Source organism: Macaca mulatta, chromosome 3 (assembly GCF_049350105.2).
Source record: "Macaca mulatta isolate MMU2019108-1 chromosome 3, T2T-MMU8v2.0, whole genome shotgun sequence".
In the NCBI taxonomy this organism is placed as follows: Eukaryota; Metazoa; Chordata; class Mammalia; order Primates; family Cercopithecidae; genus Macaca; species Macaca mulatta.
In genome coordinates, this window is record NC_133408.1 from 170,611,270 (window position 1) to 170,634,895 (window position 23,626).

At 43.2% G+C, this 23,626-nt stretch overlaps 1 protein-coding gene and 3 long non-coding RNA genes across 12 annotated transcripts in view; 2 read left to right on the forward strand and 2 right to left on the reverse strand.

Annotated features, from left to right (window-relative positions):
- The window catches only part of LOC708686 (uncharacterized), a 255,606-nt gene that overhangs the window by 48,190 nt on the left and 183,790 nt on the right, over positions 1–23,626 (reverse strand). For 3 of the 9 annotated variants that reach the window (XM_077997357.1, XM_077997358.1, XM_077997355.1), the window contains exons 1-2: positions 12,641–13,000; positions 11,804–11,845 (exon numbers count right to left, since the gene is read on the reverse strand). The exons of the other annotated variants lie outside the window; for them this stretch is intronic. In XM_077997357.1, the coding sequence (XP_077853483.1) occupies positions 11,804–11,845; positions 12,641–12,729 (131 nt within the window). In that variant the 5' untranslated portion in view covers positions 12,730–13,000. Of the gene's footprint in view, positions 1–11,803; positions 11,846–12,640; positions 13,001–23,626 lie in introns of those variants that run through there. 9 annotated transcript variants of the gene reach the window in all.
- Positions 113–2,577, forward strand: LOC144339962 (uncharacterized). The gene is made up of 2 exons (XR_013415590.1): positions 113–1,924; positions 2,009–2,577. It is a non-coding gene; the product is annotated as an uncharacterized LOC144339962 (long non-coding RNA).
- LOC144339948 (uncharacterized) lies at positions 5,344–11,348 on the reverse strand. Its single transcript, XR_013415576.1, has 2 exons — positions 10,863–11,348; positions 5,344–6,011 (listed from the first exon to the last, which is right to left on the reverse strand). It is a non-coding gene; the product is annotated as an uncharacterized LOC144339948 (long non-coding RNA).
- On the forward strand, positions 13,196–23,064 carry LOC144339951 (uncharacterized). The gene is made up of 4 exons (XR_013415579.1): positions 13,196–13,283; positions 14,443–14,644; positions 15,860–16,035; positions 21,439–23,064. It is a non-coding gene; the product is annotated as an uncharacterized LOC144339951 (long non-coding RNA).

The following is a 23,626-nucleotide window of genomic DNA, read 5'->3' on the forward strand; positions in this document are numbered from 1 at the left end:
CTGACCCACACATTCCTGCTCATGCCTGTGCTGGGACCTTGGAAATCACCTCCTCAGGGAACCACTGGGAAGGAGGTCCTTGTCATCTCAGTGCCTTCCCCTCAGGCCATGATTTTTCTTGGGCCTTTTTTTTTTTTTGGTGTGTGTTTACTTAGGTTCCACGATGACAGAGACCATGCTTGTGTTTTCATCACTATCATCTTCACCTCACTGCCAACCAGCGCATGGCACGCAGTAGGTGCTCAAGAAAGGTTTACTGAATAAATGGACGAACAATGACGTCAGCCTACTTTGACCTCTTGAGTTCCCCTCTGATCTCTGAATGTTTTGGAGAAAGGACCTTTAACAGCATCTCCCATCTCTTCCTGGCCTTGCCACCCCACCCAGTAAAACCATAATACTTGCTGGTATAGCCTCTTCCTGCAAATAAAAGTATAAAAGGAGTTCAGAATGGACACTCCAAACAAAGGGATTTATGACCTTGGTCTCATGTTCCACTGTGGTGATAAATTCACTTTTCTATGGAATTGCAAATTCCTCCCTTCAGCAGCATTGCCAGAGGCCCCCAGAACAAAGCAAAACTGGGTATTCAGAATTTTTTAAGTTTAGGAAACGCTGCCTGGAATCTCTATTTCTCCCTCCTCTGGTTGCATTCTATTCCTCAGGTTATGTGCTTATGAAATTCGTATCTTGCTCTGTGCCCAAAGATGCTTCCAGCTCGCTTGCTTCCCCCGCTCCCCGCAGGCCTGCAGAGAGCACCGCCCCAGTCTGCTATTAAGATCTGCTCAACTGTTTAATTGCAAAGCCCGTCCCAGCAGCAACCTCTCCACAGCCTCTCACTTGCCAACCAACTGGCCGCCCACTCACATTCTCTTGCTGGCTTGCTCACTGCCCAAACACACACCCCTCCCCCAGTTCATCTCTTACCCACTAACACAACGACCATCTGACTTACCTGATTTGCTGATGCACTTTACCTGAAGCCCCACCCACCCCCCCTCCACTTTTCCAGAGTTCTACCCACAAGAAAAGAAGGAAAGCAGCCGGCCTGGTCTAAATACAAAAGATTTACTGTCAACACCTTGAAACTTGGAAAGGGTCCATTACATGCCAGCATCAGGCTTTTGGTGGAAAAGCGCGGTGGTGGGGACGGTAGGAAGATGCTAAGAAGAAAAGACGAAGGGGAAGAGGAAGATGAAAATCCATCAATCCTCCCTCTGAGTCTAGTTGGCCAGGACAAGGATGACACAGGACTTTTGTGAAAGATTCTGGAAATATTTCAGAGAGACGCCTCGAGAATATCCACATGGTGGTACATGGGGCATAAGATCTGAGTTTCAAGACCTGAGCCTGAGTCCTGGCTTTCCATCTGCTAACCACGTCCCTGCCATCAGGGCAGGCTGATGTTTCCTGGTTAGTACAACAGGGATGCAGAAATCTATTTCCCAGAGTTGCCAGGAGGATTAAATGAGGTCATGTATGTGAAAGCATCTTGTCAACTGTGAACACTAGACATAGTATACATTAGTTTTTGGTCTTACCCAGTAGGTCATTTCTCTCTCTCAAACATTTATTGTCTATCATGTGTCCAGGTATTTATCCAAAAGTAAACACTACCCAATCATGGCATCATGTTTTTTTTGTTTGTTTTTTTGTTTTTTGTTTTGAGATGGAGTCTCACTCTGTTACCCAGGTTGGAGTGCAGTGGCGTAATCTCTGCTTAGTGCAACCTCTGCCTCCTGGGTTCAAGCAATTCTCCTGCCCCAGCTTCCCGAGTAGCTGGGACCACAGGTGCGTGCCACCACACCCAGCTAATTTTAGTATTTTTAGTAGATGGGGTTTCACCATGTTAGCCAGGATGGTCTCGATCTCCTGACCTTGTGATCCACCTGCCTCGGCCTCCCAAAGTGCTGGGATTACAGGCGTGAGCCACCGTGCCCAGCCCTAGTCATGGCTTTTAAGGGGTCAATGTAAGCCAGCGAAGATGGACAAAAAATAGGAATTACAGAACATAGTATGACACATATACAACTGGGTAAGCAGAGGGGACTGTGGAAGCACCCAAGGGGCACCTAGCCCAGCCCTTAGGAGTCAGCACAGGCTGCCTGGAGGAGGTTTCATCTGAACAGTACTCTGAAGGGACAGTAGCCATTGGCCAGGAAAAGGGAAGGAAGAGCTTCCAGGCAGAGGGCAAGCATGACGGGCTTCATTTGGCTGCACTAGAGATCAACAAACAATGGTAAGGATGGGGGGAGTCCTGAGAGGTAAGACCAGATCATGAAGGGTGTCTTGCGCCCTGTCAAGACATTATGAGGTCAACCAAGCAACAATAACATCACAAGACAACAGGTTTCTTTCTGGGTCCTGACGGTGTACTTAAGTTATAGGGCTTGAACTTACTGGATGGCATTAATGAGCTTCTGTTCATGTCTAATAATGAAAAAAGGGGGTTCTGTCATGGGCTATGCCACATTTGTTTTTCTTGGTAGTTGGGACAGCTGCTTTGTGAATTGCCTTTTTTGAACATACCCTACTATACCCACAGCACAATTGCTTGAGTCATGGGGGCGGGATGTGGTAATCTGCACTATGCATGAGCTGTAGCCAGGTGATCCAGCACAAAGGTGCCCAGCTGTGGGGAATACATGCATTCTTCCCTAACACATTAAAACCACCACCAAAGGAAACTGGCTGAATAAAACTGGCCCCAAGGATAAAAACACCTCCAACACGAGTCATTCATTTATGAAAACTGAATAGGATACAAATTAAAAGCTTGGGCACAGGAGCCAGACTGCTGTGACTTGAATCCTGGCTCCTCCATTTCCAACTTCCCCAGCCTCAGTTGTCTATCTGTAAAATGGGTCTCATGGTAGGATCTGTCACACAGGATTGTGTATTAAAAGAGATAATCAAATCAAGTATTTGGCACAGTGCCTGGCACATGGAGTTCTCAATACGTGGTGTTGGTGGTGGTTCTATTTGTTGTTTTTTATTGTAGCAATGCTGAATCCAGTCTGCTCCCACCTATAGTCTACATGATGGAAGAATTAGAGACTTGAACACAGAAATAAATTATCTCTGTTAACCCTAACCCCAGAACACTGAGGCCACGGGAAATACAACCGCAGTGACCTGGACTTCTGCGTTAGTCATGGTCAGTACATATTAGGTCACGGCTAGTCTATGCTTTGTCACATGGTGGTGACGTTCCAGTTTCATATGAGAGGGCTCTCAGTTAAGTAAGTGCACTACAAATGCCCATTGGGAAACACCCGTGGTCTATCTAAAACGTTGTTCCAGTGCCCCCTTGTTTTTTGTTTGGCTTTGTTTTTTTTTTAATCCCAGAGAAAATACCATAGAATATTTCATTAGACCTTTTTATTCAAGATCCATCTTAAAAAGTTGAGGCTGCACCTCAAATATCTTTTATTTTCATTACTAACTTGTTACATGACCCCTACTGCCTGTGAATATATCCAAAGATTTTTCTGTGTTTTAATCTGAACTCACTTTGAAGCTATTTATATGTTTGGCATGGTAACACGATGGAGATAATAAATGCCATGCAGGTCTGACTCCGCTTTGAAAGCAGTTTTCTTAGTGACATCTTCCTCAGGATTCCTTGAGCTAACTTTATGGCATCTGGTAAGTAACTTCATATTCACTCCATAGCGTTTATGATCTCACAATCATTTCCTGCAGATCTAGCCTGGAAGCTAAATTTTAAAACTAGCTGTGGATTTAGAAGATGATTCATAAGCTCTGTGCATACCATGGTTATGACTGGTGGAAGGCAAAGATTCTTACATCAGTCTTCTTTACATTTAACAGCAAGGGAAATAACAGGTTAGAGGAGTACTTTGTATCTACCCTCCCTTGCTTCCGGCAAATTAATGAAAGCCAAATAAATTGCAACACTTTGATATCTGTGTCTCTGTAACGTTAAAGACAGCCCTGGGCTAGGAGAGATGAACATGGTAGGGCACCTCCGGGCCAGCTTCCCAGTGGAGCAATGGTATTGGAGAGGTGGACAACGTGGGGAGGCTCAGGGAGCTATATCTTCAGAGGCAGAGAACAACACGGTGCATCAGGCAAGCAACAAGCTCTTTTTGCAGCATAAAAGCAAGAGGGGAGTGTGGCAGGAGAAAAACTCAGGTTATTTTATTTTTTTCTGAAAACCACTTGCTGAAATAGAACGCCTCTTCTGAATACTGACATCACGAGACTATCAATTTAGGTTATATTAAATTTTTTCAGGATAGCTATCCTTAAATTTCAAAGCATTTATTGGCCAGGCTTCTAAAGTGCGATAGCATAATTCGCTAGGAAGCAGGGAATTTAGAATCGAGGTGACACCGGACCCACAGAGTGAGTCTCTGGGGGTAGAGGCGGGAATACGCTCAGTAAGGCAGCGGGTCAGCCCTAAGGCTGCCCAGGGTGAGGCCTCCTCTGCAGGGTCTCACGGGTGCCTTCTCCTGCCTTTTCCTGGAGCCATATCTAACGACTTTAAAATGTTAACCCTGGGTCTGTTCTGGTGAACTTCATCAATGTTTGTAACATCCTGGAAATTATTTATTCCAAGAAGCTGGAAATAAAAAAAGATCTTCCCAGATTTCTGAAAATGGGGTGGATCCTGACCTACATTCAGTGTTCTAGATTAAAATCACAGATTTTGGATAGAGAAAAAAAAATATTCTCTGCCATCTAATAAAACCAACTTTTTTTTTTTTTTTTTTTTTTTTTTTGAGACAGAGTCTTGCTCCATGGCCCAGGCTAGAGTGCAGTAGCACGATCTCGGCTTGCTGCAACCTCTGCCTGTCGGGTTCAACCGATTCTCCTGCCTCCTGCCTCCTGCCCCAGCCTCCCAAGTAGCAGGGATTACAGGCATGTGCCATGATGCCCAGCTAGTTTTTTGTATTTTTAGTAGAGATGGGGTCTTGCCATGTTGCCCAGGCTGGACTTGAACTCCTGACCTCAGGTGATCAGGCCATCTTGGCCTCCCAAAGTGTTGGGATTACAGGCGTGAGCCATCATGCCTGGCCAAAACCAACATATTTTATGGATAGGAAATTGAGGCTTAGATGGCGGGGGGGAAAAAACATTACACAGATTAAACCACAGCTAATGTCAAGTGGTGACCAAAGGCGAATCTTTTATTGCAGGCTGTGGGTTTTTCCATGTGGCTGGTGGTACGCTGCACCAAGCAGCACACACACTAGGCCAGTTTCCTGTGCAGACCCAGGTGCAATCCCATCTCTAAGCCAGGATGCTATTAGGTCTCAACAACCCATGGGAATTTAGGGTGCTCACAATTTAGGCTGGGAAGAGGTGACTAAGCTCCTTGGTCTAAGGTCTATGCAACTGGCCACTCACTCTGGACCAGGGACATTCAATGCCAGACAGTGGTAGGGCTGGTCTGGGGTGACAAGCCAGATCCTGGGCAAAGCAGCCTTTCTGCTAAGGGTTCCCTGGCAGAGCACGACGATGGCCACTTGGGAATGTGATCTGACAGTGACAGAAGTCTTCTTTCAAAGCCCATTCCTAGGGCCTGCCGTTTCCCCAGCACTGTGTCCCAGGAAGCCCCCTTGCTAGCCATCTTCATAAACGACTAAAACATGTTTTGGAAAGTAGTTTTTCTTGGTATTTAGTGTGTGGCTTACTCTCTTACTGTACTAATAATATGAATTGCTGAAGGCTTCCTGGAAATCAAAACTACAAATTAGAGAAAAATAGGGTTAGAGAAAATGTCTTTGATAGTCCACTTTGAAATTCAAATAATGATTTGAGAGGTTTAAGAATTATTATGTGAATAGATGGTGAAGTGACAGAATATTAATTATAGAATCTAGCCAGTGTATTTTTCATAATAAAATGTTGGAAAAAAGTATTATCACATTGTCTGTGGTTACCAATATCCAACAAGTTCATGGGCTCCTACCGCTGGATGTAACAGCAAAAAGTCTTGAAACATAAATTAAATATGGAAATTAATAGGGAAAGATACATGACTCAATACATGATGGGGGATTTACTATGTGGAACAGACTCCATTTGGATCTTTTTTCACACCTTAAAAAAAAGACACAGGGTCTTGCTCTGTTGCCTAGGCTGGAATGCAATAGCATGATCATAGCTACAGCCTCAAACTTCTAGGCTGAAGTGATCCTCCCACCACCTCAGCCTCCCAAGCAGCTAGGACTACAGACACATGCTACCATGCCTGGCTACTTTTTAAATTTTTTGGTAGAGGTGGGGCCTCACTATGTTACCCGGGCTGGTCTTGAACTCCTAGCCTCAAGCGATTTTTCCACCGTAGCCCTGCAAAGCACTAAGACTACAGGTGTGAGCCACTGGGCCTGGCCACATCTTACGTCGAATTTGGTGAGTTTAATGTTATAAATGAAATTATTATTATTTTTTAATTAGATGAATATTTTCTAACTTCTGGGTAGGAAGGAATTCCTAAGCCTGAGGTAACAGAAGTTATACAGGAAAAAAATAAAATCATTTACTCCACTACATAAAATATAAAGGTTCTCATGGGAACACATGGGGGGAACATCACACACCAGGGCCTGTCAGTGGGTGGGGGGCTATGGGAGGGATAGCATTAGGAGAAATACCTAATGTAGATGATGGGTTGATGGGTGCAGCAAACCACCATGGCACGTGTATACCTAAGTAACAAACCTGCACGTTCTGCACCTGTATCCCAGAACTTACAGTACTGTAATAATAATAATAATAATAATGGTTCTGTATTTCCAATAAAGTATAAGCAAAATTAAAAGTCAAAGAAGCTGGGAAAAATATTTGCCTCAAATATTTTACACACACACATACACACCCTTATAAATATATCATAGAAACAGTCACACCCTAATAGAAAAGTTGATAATGGACATGAACAGAACATTTACAAAAGAAAACAGCAGGCTGATACACACATGAAGAAAGTTCAATGTTATTGGTAGAGATGAAAACATGCCACATGCCTGACATGGAGTGAACATTCATTAAACAGCTTCTGAGTAGATGAACCAAAAAGAATGTAACCTTTTTGTCTAAAGATAAAAAAGAGAGAACACTCAATGCTGATGAAGATATGGAGAGAAGGACATTTCATACATTGCTAAAATGTGTAGAACTTGGTTCAAGCTTTCTAGAAAACAACTTAGCAAGGTATATCAAGAATCTTACACTTAACCTCCTTTTACCCAAGAAACTCACTGCAAGGAATCTCTCCTAAGGAAATCATTAAAAATATGCCCAAGATTCATGTATTTAAAAGGTTAATTACTGTAATATAAAAATAGTTTTTAAAAACTGGAAGCAAATTAGACACTCCCAAATTAGAGAATTAGCACCATTAGAAATATTTTAGAGGCATTTTAAAGCATAGGGAGAACATGCCTGTTTTAAAAGTGGGATTGAAAGTGTCTATACAGGCTGGGCATGGTGTCTTACACCTGTAATCCCAGCACTTTGGGAGGCTGAAGTAGGAGGATCACCTGAAGTCAGGAGTTCGAGACCAGCCTGACAACAGGGTAAAACCCTGTCTCTACTGAAAATCAAAATTAACTGGTGTGCTGGTGCGTGCCTGTAATCCCAGCTAATTGGGAGGCTGAGGCAGGAGAATCGCTTGAACGCGGGAGGCAGAGGTTGCAGTGAGCCAAAATTGCGCCATTGCACTCCAGTTTGGGCAACAAGAGTGAAACTCCATCTCATAAATACATGAATGAATGAATGAACCTCTACAGAATTATGCTGATTCTGCAAATTGCGTGTTTGTAGGAAAGTGCGGGAAGGAAACATACAAAACCCTAATAGAGCTTTGAGGATTAGAGGTAATATGTGGAATCTAAAATAGTCAAATACAGTCCATAGAAACACAGTGGTGGCTGGGGGGGATGGGGAGATGTGGGTCAAAGGGTATAAAGCTGGAATGATGTCAGATGAATACATCTGCAGTACAGCATGAGGACCACAGTGAAGACACTGAATATTTCTAAGTACATTTTAGGTGGGCTTACCCAGGCACAAAAAGGTAACTGTGAGATGGTACACTCATAGCTTGAGTGTAAGTTATTATTTTGCTATGCACATATTGTATCAAACCAGCAGGTTGACACTTTAAATATATACAATAAAAAAGGAGGTTTCATTACAAATGAGTAACAATAAAATGAAAAACACCATATAAAAAATTAGAAGCGTGATCCCCTGCTTTGGAGATAGGTCTTCACTCAAGTCCTTATCCACACGGCCCAACTCCCCATTGGCTCTGTCTCTGCCACTGACTCTCTGTGTACTGACATGTCTGAATGCCACCTGTCCCCCCTCACACCTGGGCTTCGTCTGAATGCCACCTGTCCCCCCTCACACCTGGGCTTTGTCTGAATGCCACCTGTCCCCCCTCACACCTGGGCTTCGTCTGAATGCCACCTGTCCCCCTCACACCTGGGCTTCGTCTGAATGCCACCTGTCCCCCCTCACACCTGGGCTTCGTCTGAATGCCACCTGTCCCCCTCACACCTGGGCTTCGTCTGAATGCCACCTGTCCCCCTCACACCTGGGCTTCGTCTGAATGCCACCTGTCCCCCCTCACACCTGGGCTTCGTCTGAATGCCACCTGTCCCCCCTCACACCTGGGCTTCGTCTGAATGCCACCTGTCCCCCTCACACCTGGGCTTCGTCTGAATGCCACCTGTCCCCCCTCACACCTGGGCTTCGTCTGAATGCCACCTGTCCCCCCTCACACCTGGGCTTCGTCTGAATGCCACCTGTCCCCCCTCACACCTGGGCTTCGTCTGAATGCCACCTGTCCCCCCTCACACCTGGGCTTCGTCTGAATGCCACCTGTCCCCCTCACACCTGGGCTTCGTCTGAATGCCACCTGTCCCCCTCACACCTGGGCTTCGTCTGAATGCCACCTGTCCCCCCTCACACCTGGGCTTCGTCTGAATGCCACCTGTCCCCCTCACACCTGGGCTTCGTCTGAATGCCACCTGTCCCCCTCACACCTGGGCTTCGTCTGAATGCCACCTGTCCCCCTCACACCTGGGCTTCCTCTTGGACTGCATTTTGTGGTGAATGATGCCACTTGATAACACTGGCCACTCTGCCTGCATCACCCTCCCCCATTTCTCCCCCAAATCCATCACCATGTGTGCCCTGACCAAAGCTTTCCATTTGGTCCCCTTGCCTCGATGGCCTGTCCCCCACCCCCTCAAGTCACTCTCTTCACTGCAGCCCGCCTGGCCTTTCTGAAGCGCACATCTGACTTTGTCAGGCTTCTGGGTGGAAATCTTCAGGCTAGCAAGGCGCAGCATTCAGACCTGTTCCAAGCACTGCCGAGTCTGCATCTCCCATCACCCCTTCCCCACACACACAGGTCTGGGCCTCTGGCCAGGCTGTCCCACCTGCCTTCCATCCAGCTAACTCGGCCAAGCCTGTCCCTTGAGTCAATTGTGACTTTGCCTCCACTGGAAGCTGTGCGGGGTGGAGGTTGAGTGTCACAAGCCCTGCACATGCTGTTTTCATGCTCCCATGGCACTCATCACACACTGTGACTCTGTTTCTGTATCTTTGTCTCCTCTACCAGACCGTGAGCACCTAGCCAAGCAGGCCCTCAGGGTTTGTAGAATGAATGAATACATGTTTCCACCACCCCAGGAGACTTAATCTGCTTTCATCCTGAAAGAGGTATCAAACCAAGATTTTGTAGCTTCCCCCAGTTAGCTGCTGAAGTATTTTATCATCCTCACAAGTGAGACAGTCATCCTTGTGTATTAATCACCCAGCAAATTCATGTATTATATGTTGTCTGTCATGACACTATCGCTGGTTTTATTTGAACTTACTTATTCCTGCTAAGTCTATCACAGGAACATTACTCGTATCACTAAACACAACAATCATCTCAAGTACGGAGCACCAGACAGTGTGGAAGGCCCCAGGAATATAAGGATAAACCAGACTGTTACTACTTAAAGGCCATTAGCAAGAAATCCTCTAGCCTTGTGTGGAATAAAACTCTCAGTTGCCTTATCTTTTCCTGGAAGGGCGTGTAATTTCTGTTGCTTGTGTATCAGCTTTTCACAATTGTCCAAAATCTTTTTTCAAGTGTGACTCAAACAGGACACAATGATGAATCTGACGAACACTAAGTCTTGTTTTCTTACCCTTCTGTGTCATGCTCCTTTTAATATACCCAAGAATCATGACTATTTTTTTCCCACAACGGCCTCACAGCATTGACTTAAGTTTAGCTGATGAGTGATAAAGGCTGCATTTTTTTTAAAAAAATGATGTTTCTTTTGTACTCAACCATGCTATTTTAAATCTATCCCTACTACATTTCTTCTGCTAATGTAGAATCATTTTTATGCTTTGTTATAATTGTTACGAATTATACTCCTGGAGTTGAGATGATTTTGAGTCCTACCTAATGTGGTAGTGTGCACAATAGAAAAATGAAAAGAGATTTCCTAGTTTTACATTGTGCAAAAGGCATAGACAAATATACATATGAAAACTCTGCCCAACTGCTTAATGTTGAGTCTTCAGCCCTCCACCTGAATTCACAACGTACTTTACAAATACTCGTGGCTAAATGTTGAGGGATTCTGGGCTATCAGTTTGGAGGCTCTGGTATTAACCATGCTCTTTATTTATTATTAGTCATGTATTTTCCCCACCCTTTGTCTTTGGCTTTGCACCCCCACCTAGTAACCACAATGACTTCTTTTTGACCTGGATGGCTCGTCTTTTTAAATAACAGTGTTTCCTGGGAAGCTTAAGAACAGCAGAGTCACAGTGAGGGCTTAGTCCAGGGCAGCCTTCTTCACGTGGGGTACATGGATGTGCTTCTTTGGGTCTGTAAATGGGCAGGCAAATGTTTGCATACAGGTGTGGGAAAAGGATTCATGGCTTCCATCATAATCTCAAAGGGATCTAGCACCCTGGAAAGGTTAACAACTCTTAACTCCCAGGCATTCGGACACAGCACAGCATAGCACACTGAATAAACAGCCTCAGTATGTCTGACTCAACCTTTTACTAAGCCACCTCCCAAGAAAGCAAGAAATTCTCTAGTAATTATACACCAACCATCTTCTGGAAGGCAATTACGCTCACCACTATACCACCAACACGCCAAACATCCTTTGAATAATTAAGATCATAATTTGAGGGTGTGATTTTTTTTGGGGGGGGCAGTCCAGCATATGTGACATTATATAGAGGCCATAATCTAACACGTTAAATATCAAAGCTATCTTTTCTCAGTTTCTGCTTTTATCCATGTTTAACATACATTCTTTGTCCTCTTCTGATATTTTTAGCTGATTTGATAACATTGGTTGAAAACCATAACATCATGAATCACAAGTTTCTCTACATATTAACATTTTGTTAGTAGCTCAAAGCACAAGCCTTTCATTAACTGTTGATAATTATATTATTTTTGCCAGAATACACTGGTGCCTTGTATACTTGTGTTTAAATAGCATTACAAATATCATTTTGGTGTACGTATGTCAAAACCAAAACTGCCTTTATGTCAATATGCTGTAAAAATCTATCAGAATGTATCTTAATTCTTAACTTTCATTGTTGTCTGTGGGTTGTCTTGTATAATTATTATCACATCCACCGTATTTTCTGTAGGTAAATATGAAATGTATTATAAACGTACCGGGGGAAAATGCCCTTTAAAGCCTTTCCCTAGACAAAGCACCATTTAGGCGTTTAGAAGCAAGAACTAGTGAAATCAGAAATTGCTGTCATACACACTCACCTGTGAATGGTTGTACAAAGGATCCCAAGCGCAGGACTTGTCCTGGAAGCAGAGGATCGGATTCCACCAGGAAAAGAGGCAAGTAGAAACGCCAAATGCCAGCGCTCCCTTTCCCCAGCTCATCTTATTTGTAGGCACACAGATTTTGGAATCCTCCAGGACTAACAATAAAAACCACACTAGGTTGTTTTCCTAATTCCTGTGAAATGAGTCAGTAGGTCAAACAACTTATCCACTCCAGAGAGAGAACAATTCCTTGAGCTACACTCCCTGTTTCCAGTAACCCTATTCCCTCTCTGTGCCCCTGGATAAAAGTGCTGCCAATAATGCATGGAGAGCCCACCAGGTTCTGAATGAGACACATCGTAGAGATTGCCAGAAAGTTAGCTGCCTTCATGGGATAGTTTCCCTTATGAATATTTAGGAAGAAAAAAGTCCAGTTAAGAGTAACATGAGGATTGAGCTTCTTCATTTAAAGAGTCAGCATAACTTTTTCTCTGTTGAGACTGTTTATTTCTTTCATACAGGAGGACTGAACGATGCTGAAAATAAATATAGAAAAGCGATAACTGTACCTTTAAAAGCCCCTACAAACCACTTCCCTCTGTAAAACACCCTTTCCTCCTCCAAAGGTGTATATTCACAAGATTCACTGATTATTCAATGAATCCATATTCTTAAAAACCCTTCACAGCCGTCTGTGCGTCCTACAGTTCCATGCTCTGTATCATATAAAGCAGAAGGTATTTAAGAGCTTGCTAGCCATCATTTAAATCCATGACTCAAGACGACCAACACTGGGTTACCAATAATCTTCAGAAGCTACCACCTACTCACCGAGTGTAACATTTCTTGTAGTGAGCGACCTCTGCATAGGAAATCACCAGCTCCTGGCAACGAATCCATACTTCCAAGAACTCACACATTCAGGCAAATATATGGACATACATCTCTAAATATAGATACAGAGAGGTCTGCCGTGACAGTTCAGTAGGAGACTGGAAATACTTTTGCTTTCTGTATCGATAGTACTTTCTTTCCTTTTTAAAGAGAAGGTTTCGTTTTGATCTTGAGAAATTCTGATAAAACCACCAACTGAAAACCTGCCATTATAAAGGAGGGATTTCACAACGTTCATTCCAAAAAACTGTGGCTATTCATTTCTGGAAGTGATTCACTGCAGAAGAATCGCTGTTTGGGGGTGGAGGGAGCATTGATTTTTAGAAGCCAGCCTGCCCTCTGAGAAGTGAGCAGGAACCTCCGAGATGGCAGCCACGTGCCTTCTGACCCCCAGCCCTGCTCCCTGAATCACCACCCCTCGAGATGACATGCAGTGACCAATTTCCTCTTAAAACTGCCTTCTGTACAAAAACCCTATGATCCACGCACCCTGTGTCTAATCCTCTGCAATGGGGCCAGTCTGCAGATCCGTCTGGGCGGGCTGCGGTAGCATTCTCCACCTGCCAACACTCAGTTGCTGGTGAGTAACCAGCATACGGACACTCACTTCCTGTGAGTATTTCTGAAAGAGCTTATGATATTTCCTTTAAAAAAAAAAAATAGGAGGAAAGCCACTCAGGGAGGAGAAGCAACTTCAACAAGCAAAGCTAAAAGCATGCAACGTGATCACTGTTGACCAGACACGCCTAATTTTAATTTGGTTTCTCAACCCCTGTGTAATTAAGACAGCCCAAAGAGAACAGCATCAAGGGGTGGGGGGGGGGGGGGAAAAGACATTTCACAAATGCTTAGACCTTCGGCGCGCGTGACCAGAAAAGTAATTTTAAGATTCAAGCGAACCAATCTGAGGCTGGTTGGAGCATTAACCCTTCAAGGAAAGAGAAAGAGTTATTTTTGTTTGTCCCCAAATTTCAAATACGGAATTCATCTTCCTTACCAGGAACTGAGATGCCAAAAATCAGCCTCTAAATACCATCCCCTGGGGTTGTGAGATGGAAAAACTGTTTCAGATTTGTCCATCACAGGGGCAGAAAAATACCTATTTATGAGACCCAGCCACATTAACACAACAGCCGACATGGTGCTCACACTCAGGCACCCCCCTTTGAAAACCGGCCACTAAGGCTCAAATGTGACATTTTGTATTTCTCTAGGCTGTAGCCAAACCTGTTAATTTATGTCAGAGAGAAGAGCAGTATTTCTTGACAACTGGGCAAAATGAGTAAGAAAAATTGCTTTCATCCCACCTGACAGAGTATCAGTGGTGACAAAGCTCACTTTCTGAGATTGGTAGGTGTTTTGCTGAAAGATAGATTTTTCAGAGCCTGTCCTTCAGCTTCCGGCTGTGAATGTGCTTCCAACTTGGGGCCTCCATGTGCCACACGGTGGGGAGGGGGCCTCTTGAAGGAGGAGGGAGGAAAATATAAACTTCTACTTAATGGGCACTGAAAAATAAAACACATTACCCAAATTCACACCTGTATTTATCACACAATCCATGGAAGCCCTTAACCTGTAACACGGCAGCACTTTGCCACTTAGACCCCAACTCTTTTAGTTCACATTTTTGGATACTCAAGATAAATATGAAAAAAAAATATAAAAACATAATCTGTGATTTATACTCTGGAAGGGAATTTTCATTTTTTTTGAGATGGGGTCTCACTCTTGTCCCCCAGGCTGGAGTACAGTGGCGCGATCCTGGCTCACAGAAGCCTCAACTTCCTGGGATGTGATACGCTTTTATCATCTTTACCAAACTGATATTTTAACAAGAAGAGTATGGAAAGCATTTGCCTGAGACACATAATTGATTGATGGATTTTAGAGGCAGGGTCTGACTTCATTTCATCTCAGCCTCCGGAGTAGCTGAAACTACAGGTAAGTGCCACCATACCCAGCTAATTTTTTTTGGTAGAGATGACGCCTTGCTCTGTTGCCCAGGGTGGTCTGTAACTCCTGGCCTTTAGCGACTCTCCCGCCTTGGCCTCCTAGAGCACTGGGGTTACAGGCATGAACCACTGTGCCCAGCCTGCATGATGTAATCTCCAAATTGAGGGTAAGTAAAAGGTAGCACCTATAACTAGAGGTAAATTTTTAATTTAAAACAACTACACTACACAATAGTCATCTCAGCCCTTGCCCATGAAACCTTATGAACCTCAATAGAAAAATAGGAATATTCTGTGATAGGGCCAAAGGAACAGGAACCCTTTACATGGAGAGTACTTTCAAATAGCTACCATTTTTTAAAATCCCATTGATACCAAGCTCAGCAAAAGAGGCCTGACCACTACGCAGCGATTAGAATATCCACTCTTCTCTCTTACTCAGAAGGAAGCCTCCGTCTCCCACTATGACAGGTATACACACAAGTTCCCAGCTCTCAGTGTTTCTGTGCAATTTGTTCCTGTTTCAGACGGCTTTCCAGGAAAGTTCCTCTTAAGTCCTGGGTGGCCAATGCAGAGGTTTTAAAAAGAGGAAAAGTCGAGCAAAACAAAAAGATCATGAAGTAGAAGCTTGGGGAGGGGGCAGCAAAGAGAACATGAATCTAACAGATGCAGCAGTTGCAAAAAAAGCTGCTATCCTTTAGAAACTCCTGTTAATTTGGGGACCTAAAGGGAGCTGTTTCTAAGGCTGGATATTGAGAATGTGATGAAACCATGGAGGCTGTCCAGGCCCTTGCTATGCTGTGGACACCTTTCAAGAGTTATAGAGTCCACCCTCTCCAAACAAAGTAAAACCCCATGACAAATGTCCTTCACGTTTAACATTTACTCAGTTCTCTTTTAAACAAACAAATGGAGAGCACTCTTTCGTGGCACTTTTATAGGCAGGGGAGAGAGTGGTCTCACAACTGAAGGGCACCAGCCACTGAGAAGTCCTAAGGCTATGTTTGAGTTCTGGCTCGTCTTTTTTGCTAATTTGTTCTTGCGCCTATCACCCAACCTCTCTAAGCCAGTTTCATCGTCAGCGACAACAGCACACTGACATGCAGGGCCCGCTCAGGAGCTACCACAAACTGCACATCCGTCCATTTGTTTAATCTTCACAGCAGCCCTGGAGGTAAGTTCTATTTTTATCCTCATCCTACAGATAAGGAAACTGAGGCCCACGGAGCTTAAGGACACGCCCGGGGTTACACAGTCAGTAGGTGGTGGAGCCAGGATTCAGAGCCAGGGAGGCTTGACCTTGACTTCACACTCCAGAGCCTGCCCTCAGCATGTCTGCCAGTCACACCCGGGTTGGCTGCACAGCAAGGAAAACAGCATGTAAGAAACGACCTTAAAACCTACCAAGACCGTAAAAACACGAGGTAGATTTTTAATCATGTCACATGCAAATATATTCTCTGTAAAAATGTAATGAAGATTCAGGACCACTAAGCAGTGGTAACTCTGCTGGTCCTGTGAAAACAGTTTCATATAACTTGCAAGTTACTTAGCTGCACAATGTGTGGTACTGAGTTGTAGAGGTAGACGGGATTCAGAGATCCTGTTTTCCGTCAGGGTGGTTGGGTGAGGCTCCCAGACCCAGACCTGAAGTCTGAACCTTCATCCTTTCACTCCCAGCCCAATGATGTGCCGCTGTGTCATAGCCACATGGTGGTTACGAATGCTTCTGGAACTCTACATTTTAATCTGCCAGGCATCCATCCATTCGCTCACATAATTCACGTGTGTGTAATAGTAACCTTCAGAAATGAATGTCACAATATTTTTCTCATTACAACATCTTCAGGCTTTAAGATGAAAAGGGTGAAGAAAGAAATCTTTTCTAAACCTTTTATTCCCACTATTCGCTTTTTTATTCAAGGAAAAACAGAGGCTCTGTTAAAGTTCTGCTTACAATGAAGTGTAACTGAAGTTCTATCCAATTCTTTCCTCTTCTCTGTAAACTTGTTCACATGCAACAGCCTCTCTGATGTTAACAGGCTGTTCCTCCCAAGTGCCTGCACATCATGGCTACAGGAGTCACCGGAAGGAACTTGCCTCGGTGGCAGTTTGGAGGCTTCCCGGGCTTTAATGATGAAAAATAATTTGGTCATTTAAGACAGAGGCCCGCTCTGTTGCCCAGGCTGGAGTACAGTGGCGCCATCATAGCTCACTGCAGCCTCAAACTCCTCGGCTCAAGTGATCCTCCTGCCCCAGCTTCTTGAGTAGCTGGGACTACAGGCATGTGCCACCACATCTGGCTATTTCTTTTTTTTTAAATAGAGAAGGGGTCTTGCTATGTTGCCCAGGCTGGTCTTGAACTCCTGGGTTTAAGCAATCCTTTCACCTTAGACCCCCAAAGCACTGGTTCACAGGTTCATAGGTATGAACTACCACGCCTAGCCTAGCTATTTACTCTTAAAGGAAAAAAATAATGTTTTATTTAGTGTTCCAGCCTTTCATGCTATTTACACTAAAGTTTGGCCTTATTATGTTCGCTTAGAATCTTTTAATGGGTTTACGTCGTGTTGGATCACATCAAAACACTCGAAAATACCTCTTTCTAAAACAAAGACATTCATTGACCAAAAAAAGTTAAGCAAAAAAGGAGACCAGCCAGGTATTTAGTTCCATTTAAGAGAGCAAAGGCGACTGTATGCAAGATTCTGGAAAATTTATGTTCGTTAAATTTATAAGCCAGCACTTTTTTCCCAAAGATTTATTTGGTGTGAAAAGTTACTTCCTGTACTGTAATCATAAAATCAAATGTTATTTACTCCTGTCATAACCATTCACATACTTCCTGCCATAAAAATTTAAACCTGGCTAGAATATTAAATAAAACATGCAAAAAACTACAAGTTCAGGAAGTGACTGTATGTATTATATACATTAAGTTCATATTCCAATCTAAGAGCTGAATCACCCCTACTTAGGAAAACCAGTATTATGTTTTATCATCTGGGGTGACTAATCCCACAATGGCCCATGCAATGAACTTTAAGGGTAAAAAGGGCTTTCTCTTTTGCACTAAGCTCAGTCCGTAGTTTTGTGGGGGCTGTCAGGACGCCTTGCAGGTCTGCTGTGTGTAGTGGGCTGAAATATACTGCACATGACCCAGGGTTACAACTGTAAAGATCCAAAGACTTACTTAGGGTAGATGTGCACACTTTAAATGCATGTGCATGTTTTTCTTTGATGCTTGCCTACTTCTAAAAGAAAACAAGCTTCTAAATGCTTAGGCTTCGGCATGTCGAGTAGGAAAATCAGAGCCAGTGTACACATCCAATGATAGAAGAAAGCGTGCGTGAACAGATTTGTTTACAAAACAGGGCCCAGCAAAGTCTGTCTCTCAGTGCCTCGGCAGGATCCATCCAACAAAACAAACACACAAACACACTGATCTAGGGAACTCACTCTTCCTTCTGATGAAGGTGTAACAGTTTGTGATTATAACTGGGCAATAAGTTACAGCATAATCACGTGACCCAGGCTTGAATTGGAGATATGCCAACAAATCCAGTTTAACACAAGTGCGCGCAGCACACACACACACACACACACACACAGAGATATATGCAGTATAGTGGTTTCAGCTCTCCTTCTGTGGCATTAATCTCAAATCTGTATCTTTAATGGTAGCTACCTCTCCTACCTATATCTTTAACATATTTCTATCTGGATAGGGCAGACCCTTTAAGTTCATCGTGAAGCAAAAAAACCAACACCCTTCTATTGATTTTACTTTACTTAACTGTATAGCCATCTACCAGGGTTGCAAGTTTGGCCTCTGGACTCCCTTCTTCACTGAGCCGAGCTGAGCCATTCTGTCACCAAGTCTAGTCAATACTTATTTTCAATGTCTGCTGCCTCCATCCTCTCCCTCCCATTCCCGTTTCCAGTCACCCAGGGTGCACCTTTCTCTCTATTCTTGGACAAGTAAGACAGCCTTTGTAATTGGTTCACTTGCCAATGAGCAACTGGGTGGTGAAGAAACAGCAGGCAGTAGGAAGGTTGGGTTCTAGGCTTAGCTATGCCAGAACCAAACTACCTGTTGCCAAGAAAGTACATCATATCCTTGGGCCTTAGTGTTCTCACCTATGCCATGAAAAAACTGCCTATCAAATGTTATTAGCTGATGCAGAGCATACAGTCACCAACTGCTCTTCTAAAATGTAGTAAAATTCATGTCGCTGCATTCCTCAAAATCTTTCTGTGACTTTGCAATGTCTAGAGGGTAAAACTTAAGCTCTCTAGCTTCTGGGTTTATATATAAAGAATTAAACAAAATATGTGTAAAAGTCTCATATAAAATGTAAGATACCACACAAAAGCAGTAACAGCCCTAGTGAGGACAGGACTATTTCTTAAGCTCATGCACAGGGTACTACTCAGGGGTTTTATACATATGGGTTCTAATCCTCATGACCATGATGCAAGGTTGCTTTTATTACTCTATATAAAAGATCAAGAATCTTAGGTTCTGTGAAAGCACACCCAAGGTTATAGAACTCAGTGAAGTGTCAGGGGTGGCTTCCAAATCTACATGTGGTTGATTATCAAGCCCACTAAACCATACTGAGTACTTTAAATACAACATAATATTTGGCAGGGGGTGGGGAGTCATTACTTGAGTAATCATTATCTGAATCCCTGTAGTTACCAAGTTGCATAAGGGAAGCAAAAGTCATCATCCTATAAAAATACTGACAAATACAGTGATCGCTTATTATTAGTCCTCATTAACATCAGCATCTATGCTTGCTCACTTTCTTGGTTGAATAATGTCATAGAATAAAATGAAAATCCAATGCAGTTCACTTGTAAGGTGGAATTGCAGCTTTTCACACAGTTGATAAAAATGATACCAGCAAATTGCATGAGTCACATAGGGTCACTGACAAATAAGGATGAAAGACAGTTTCAACAGTTAACAGCTGGGGAAGAGAAAGTCCACAGAGGTGATTACAGGAGAGGTAGACTCTTCCAGAGAATGGTTTGTATATCAAAAGATTAAGAGAGGCCTTCGGGGAAATGCGAATGCTTATACAAAAATCATCCTTTTTATATGATTCTGCTTTAGAAGTCAACATTCAATTTTTCTTCTAAGAAATAACATGCTGTTTCATCATATCCCAAATTTCTATTATATAAAACTAAGCTTCAACTTTTGTTTTAGTTTTCTCAGGACTTAGTCCCAATAAGACCTTAAAAAAAAAAAAGTGACTATTTGTTTTTAAATGTTTGATTCAGTTTTAACTCAATGCTCTTAAAATAGTAGTAGTGGTCCTGTATCAGTTATCTTCAGATAACAAGTACCTTTTGAAATGGTAGTAATAGGAAAAAAAAGAAGAAAATGATTAACTGATATGCAAATAGTAGGCAACAAGAAAGAACTAATTCTTCAGCTCACGATGGAAAGTAATGTCCTAGTTTTTCTCTCATTTCAAGATCTCAGGCTCACCCAGACCAAAGCACCGAGCAAGAAGCCTTGCTCATCACCCCCATGCCTCATTCTCACCACTGTGTCAATGCCAGTGTGGATATGGCATTTGTATGGTATTAGGCCAGACCCTGGGCATGTCTGACTGTCGAGGCAAAACTAGACTGCAGCCCTGCAGACCCTCAGTCTAAATCCTAACTTTACGTAATTCACTCCATCCATTCTGTCTTTATCTAGACATCTGAAGAGCTCCACCTTTTTTTCAGAAGACAAAGAGTCAGGGACCTGGAAGAATTCTGTCCTATAATAACCCGCTTTCCAAAGGCACCCCTGTATCACGATCCTTCCTGACACATACCGGTGTATATATCAAATGGTTTTGGTTCCTGCAAATATTCTTCATCAAAGGTTCAGAGAAGGGCTATTTTGAGAAAGATTTAATGGGATTTGTAACATAAAACCTCAAATGCATATTGAGTTAACTAAGACAACTCTGGAACACAAAGTGTGGTTGTTATACCTTGCTTTTTCTGGTGACTATAATCAAATCCAAGAATCTAATAAAATAGTCCCTCATGCCAGAAAGAAACCCAAGAAGGTATGTCCTCAGAAAATGTAGTCTGAAGTCGGTCAATTCTAAGGCAGTCACTCTAAGTGATCACAACTTTCTTCGTGAGCTTTTGGCCTTGCAGGATTGATGTTTGCCACAGAGATCCTGGCTTGCTCCTAAGGAGAGTTCTGCGACGCTGTGAAATAGCTCCTTTTCTCTGAAAAGCACAAAGTGTTACTCTTCATTAAGAAAATAATAGAGTTGTGATCCACGCATTACACCTGTGAGTCTTTCTCATGTGTGTGCAAAACATACACACATTCAGTGAGGCACCGTGGAAGATTAATATAGTCACATACACAAGAGCCTGTCTGGAATTCAGAAATCTGAAATTGGGGAATGGCGTGAGCCGAAGTGAGACGGGAAGGAAGAGGTGGCAGTTCAGCAGTTGGGAACTTCTGACTGTGATTCCGAATCCTTTTTTTTTAAAAAGGATTTTGTAGCACTGACCCCAAAGGCAGCACAAAGACGTCGGTGAAGTGTGTATTAATCGAGGCCATTGAGGATGTTATTTTCTCCTTTAAGACTCTGACCAGAAGCTGAATATGCCAGCGGCAAATGCAGGCAGTGCTGCTGTTCCCTTCACAGTCCTCAGAGGCAGTGAAGCCTGTGCTTGAGACGCGCAGGGCGGAATGCTTGTTTTGGAGAGCATTCAGCAGATAGCATTTGGTTTCCTCCATTTAACCAGGTCACCCAGGCATGGAATGCACAGCTCTGCCAGACAGAAAGCGCTTTGGATGCCTGAGAAACAACAGCTTGTCCGGGCCACTGATGCGAAGAGAGGCCACGGTTTCCTTTTTCTCTGCTCTGAATGGCAGCCTTGACGTCACAACAGCTAGGAACCACTGGAGGGACAAATAACAAGGCGCAAGCCAGAAGCGCCCTGCTCTGTCGCAGGGGCAGGGCCATTTTCATGCAGTTCTGATGTCTTCTGTGGTCGCTGCGAGTCGGCGGGAGCAGAGACAAATGACTGGAGCTTTAGGCGTAAAGGCGGTGTCTCTAGGCTGATCAAACAGCCCTTGCCCAGTGCTAATTGCCTTCACGGAACCTGGATAAACTATAGTTCCCGAATTAAACTTGTTTCTGACGAACTAGACTTCCCAGGGAACGGGTGTAGTGATTTTGCTGATGGTTCAGACATCGGCACTTTACCTGAAGGGCTCAACTTCCTGTGTTTAAAAGCAGACCTTTTCTAACAGGGGCTGGCGCATAAGCATCCCGGGAAATACAAGAAGCTCATGAAAGCAGGCAGTCTTTGCAAGAGACCTGACTTATTTTCTAGGAGAAAAACATCCTTTTAGGGATTTTATAATTTAAGTTTAAGCAATTAAACATGTGCATTAGTACCCAACTGCAGGTGTTTGCACAAATGAGTGAAAAACGCTCAGAGGCTGCCAGGCTTAACTCACCATTATCTAAAATGAATTGTCTGTGTAAGTCATCACAGCAGTTTGAAAAGCATGATCTTTCATGTGTCAACCTTACATCAAAATTATAAATTATATTTAGCTATGTGAGTGTCAGATCATTTGTTTCCATTATCAATGTGATGTTGGGCAATTTGCAGACAGGATCTGAAAGCATCATCCACGACTTTCATGGAACAGAAAAGAGCTTTCTGTTGCCACAGATTTGCCCTAAGTTCAGTTCTCTGCCTTTGGAGCACTGTCAGCTGTCACCAAACCCAAATCCCAGTCTGAACCCCTAGTGCTCAAGGTACTTTGGAAAAGCTAATTCTGGAAAACCATAGGCTGGAGAGGTTGTCTTTGAGGGAGGGGTGTGTGTGTGTGTGTGTGTGTGTGTGTGTGTGTGTGTGTGTGTATGCACATGTGTTGGCAGTGTGTGGACTGAGCACAACATATAGAGAGGCAGTGTTCTCAGGACTTCTGTGCTCCCATTTGGAAAAGTTCAGCAGAAGAAACAACAGCTCTGAGACAGCCCCTTTTATCAGCTCTTTCTTTGCTTAATTGAATAAGCAGTTCCCCCCCAAAGCACTCTTTCCCTGAGGTCATAGTGTCAGTCTTATTTCATGAGAATAATCTGCTATGAAGATTTACTCACATTCAAAAACAAAAGAGGGTTAAAAATCTGATCCAAAATGTCACTTATGACACCTACAACAGAATCCACCCCTCTGCCTCCAGGCTGTCCTGACAACCCATGTCCTCAACAGGGATCTGCTGTCTGTTCTGGAATCTGGTCTTTGGACTCAAATGATCTTACCTGGGTAGCTAACAAATATTGTGTCTTGTTCCTGCTGTTAAAAAATCCAAGTATGTTCAGGCATTAAACAATGGAGAAGATAAAGCAACAATCATTTTGTAACTCCATCTTTCTTTTTCAAGCGGTGGTTATGCTCAAGAGGTAAAATTTATTGTAGCCCTACCCCTGTTTTTATAAGAGCTTTTTGTAGTATAAGAACTATAATTAAGTTTCCTCTGAACTGTTTTATTAAACTTAAGTTTTCAACAAGAGAATGATAAAATTTCTTACTATTATGTTTCCAAAGGAAGGACAATTTATTTTTATTGTTCTAGCATAAGGAAAGAGAATGAGAGGGAAAGTGTTTTTCAACCTGTATCCTGATTAGAATTTTTTAATGTTCACATTCCTGATTATAAACTGCAGTAAACAATCAGTCATTCATTAACAAGCAACTATTGAAAAGGCGATATTTAAAAGAGAAAAAATAAAACATGTGATTAAAACTCTACACACGTCTTCACTTCAAGGCAAATGCAGTGGCCATCTGGGTATTTAGAAGGTGCCAAATATCATTGGGATCTAGATTTAATTCATGTTATAAAGAAAGCACTGTTTTAAATTTGTTCACAAAAGACCTAGAACCTCGTGGAAATGATGGTGATGAAGTGAAC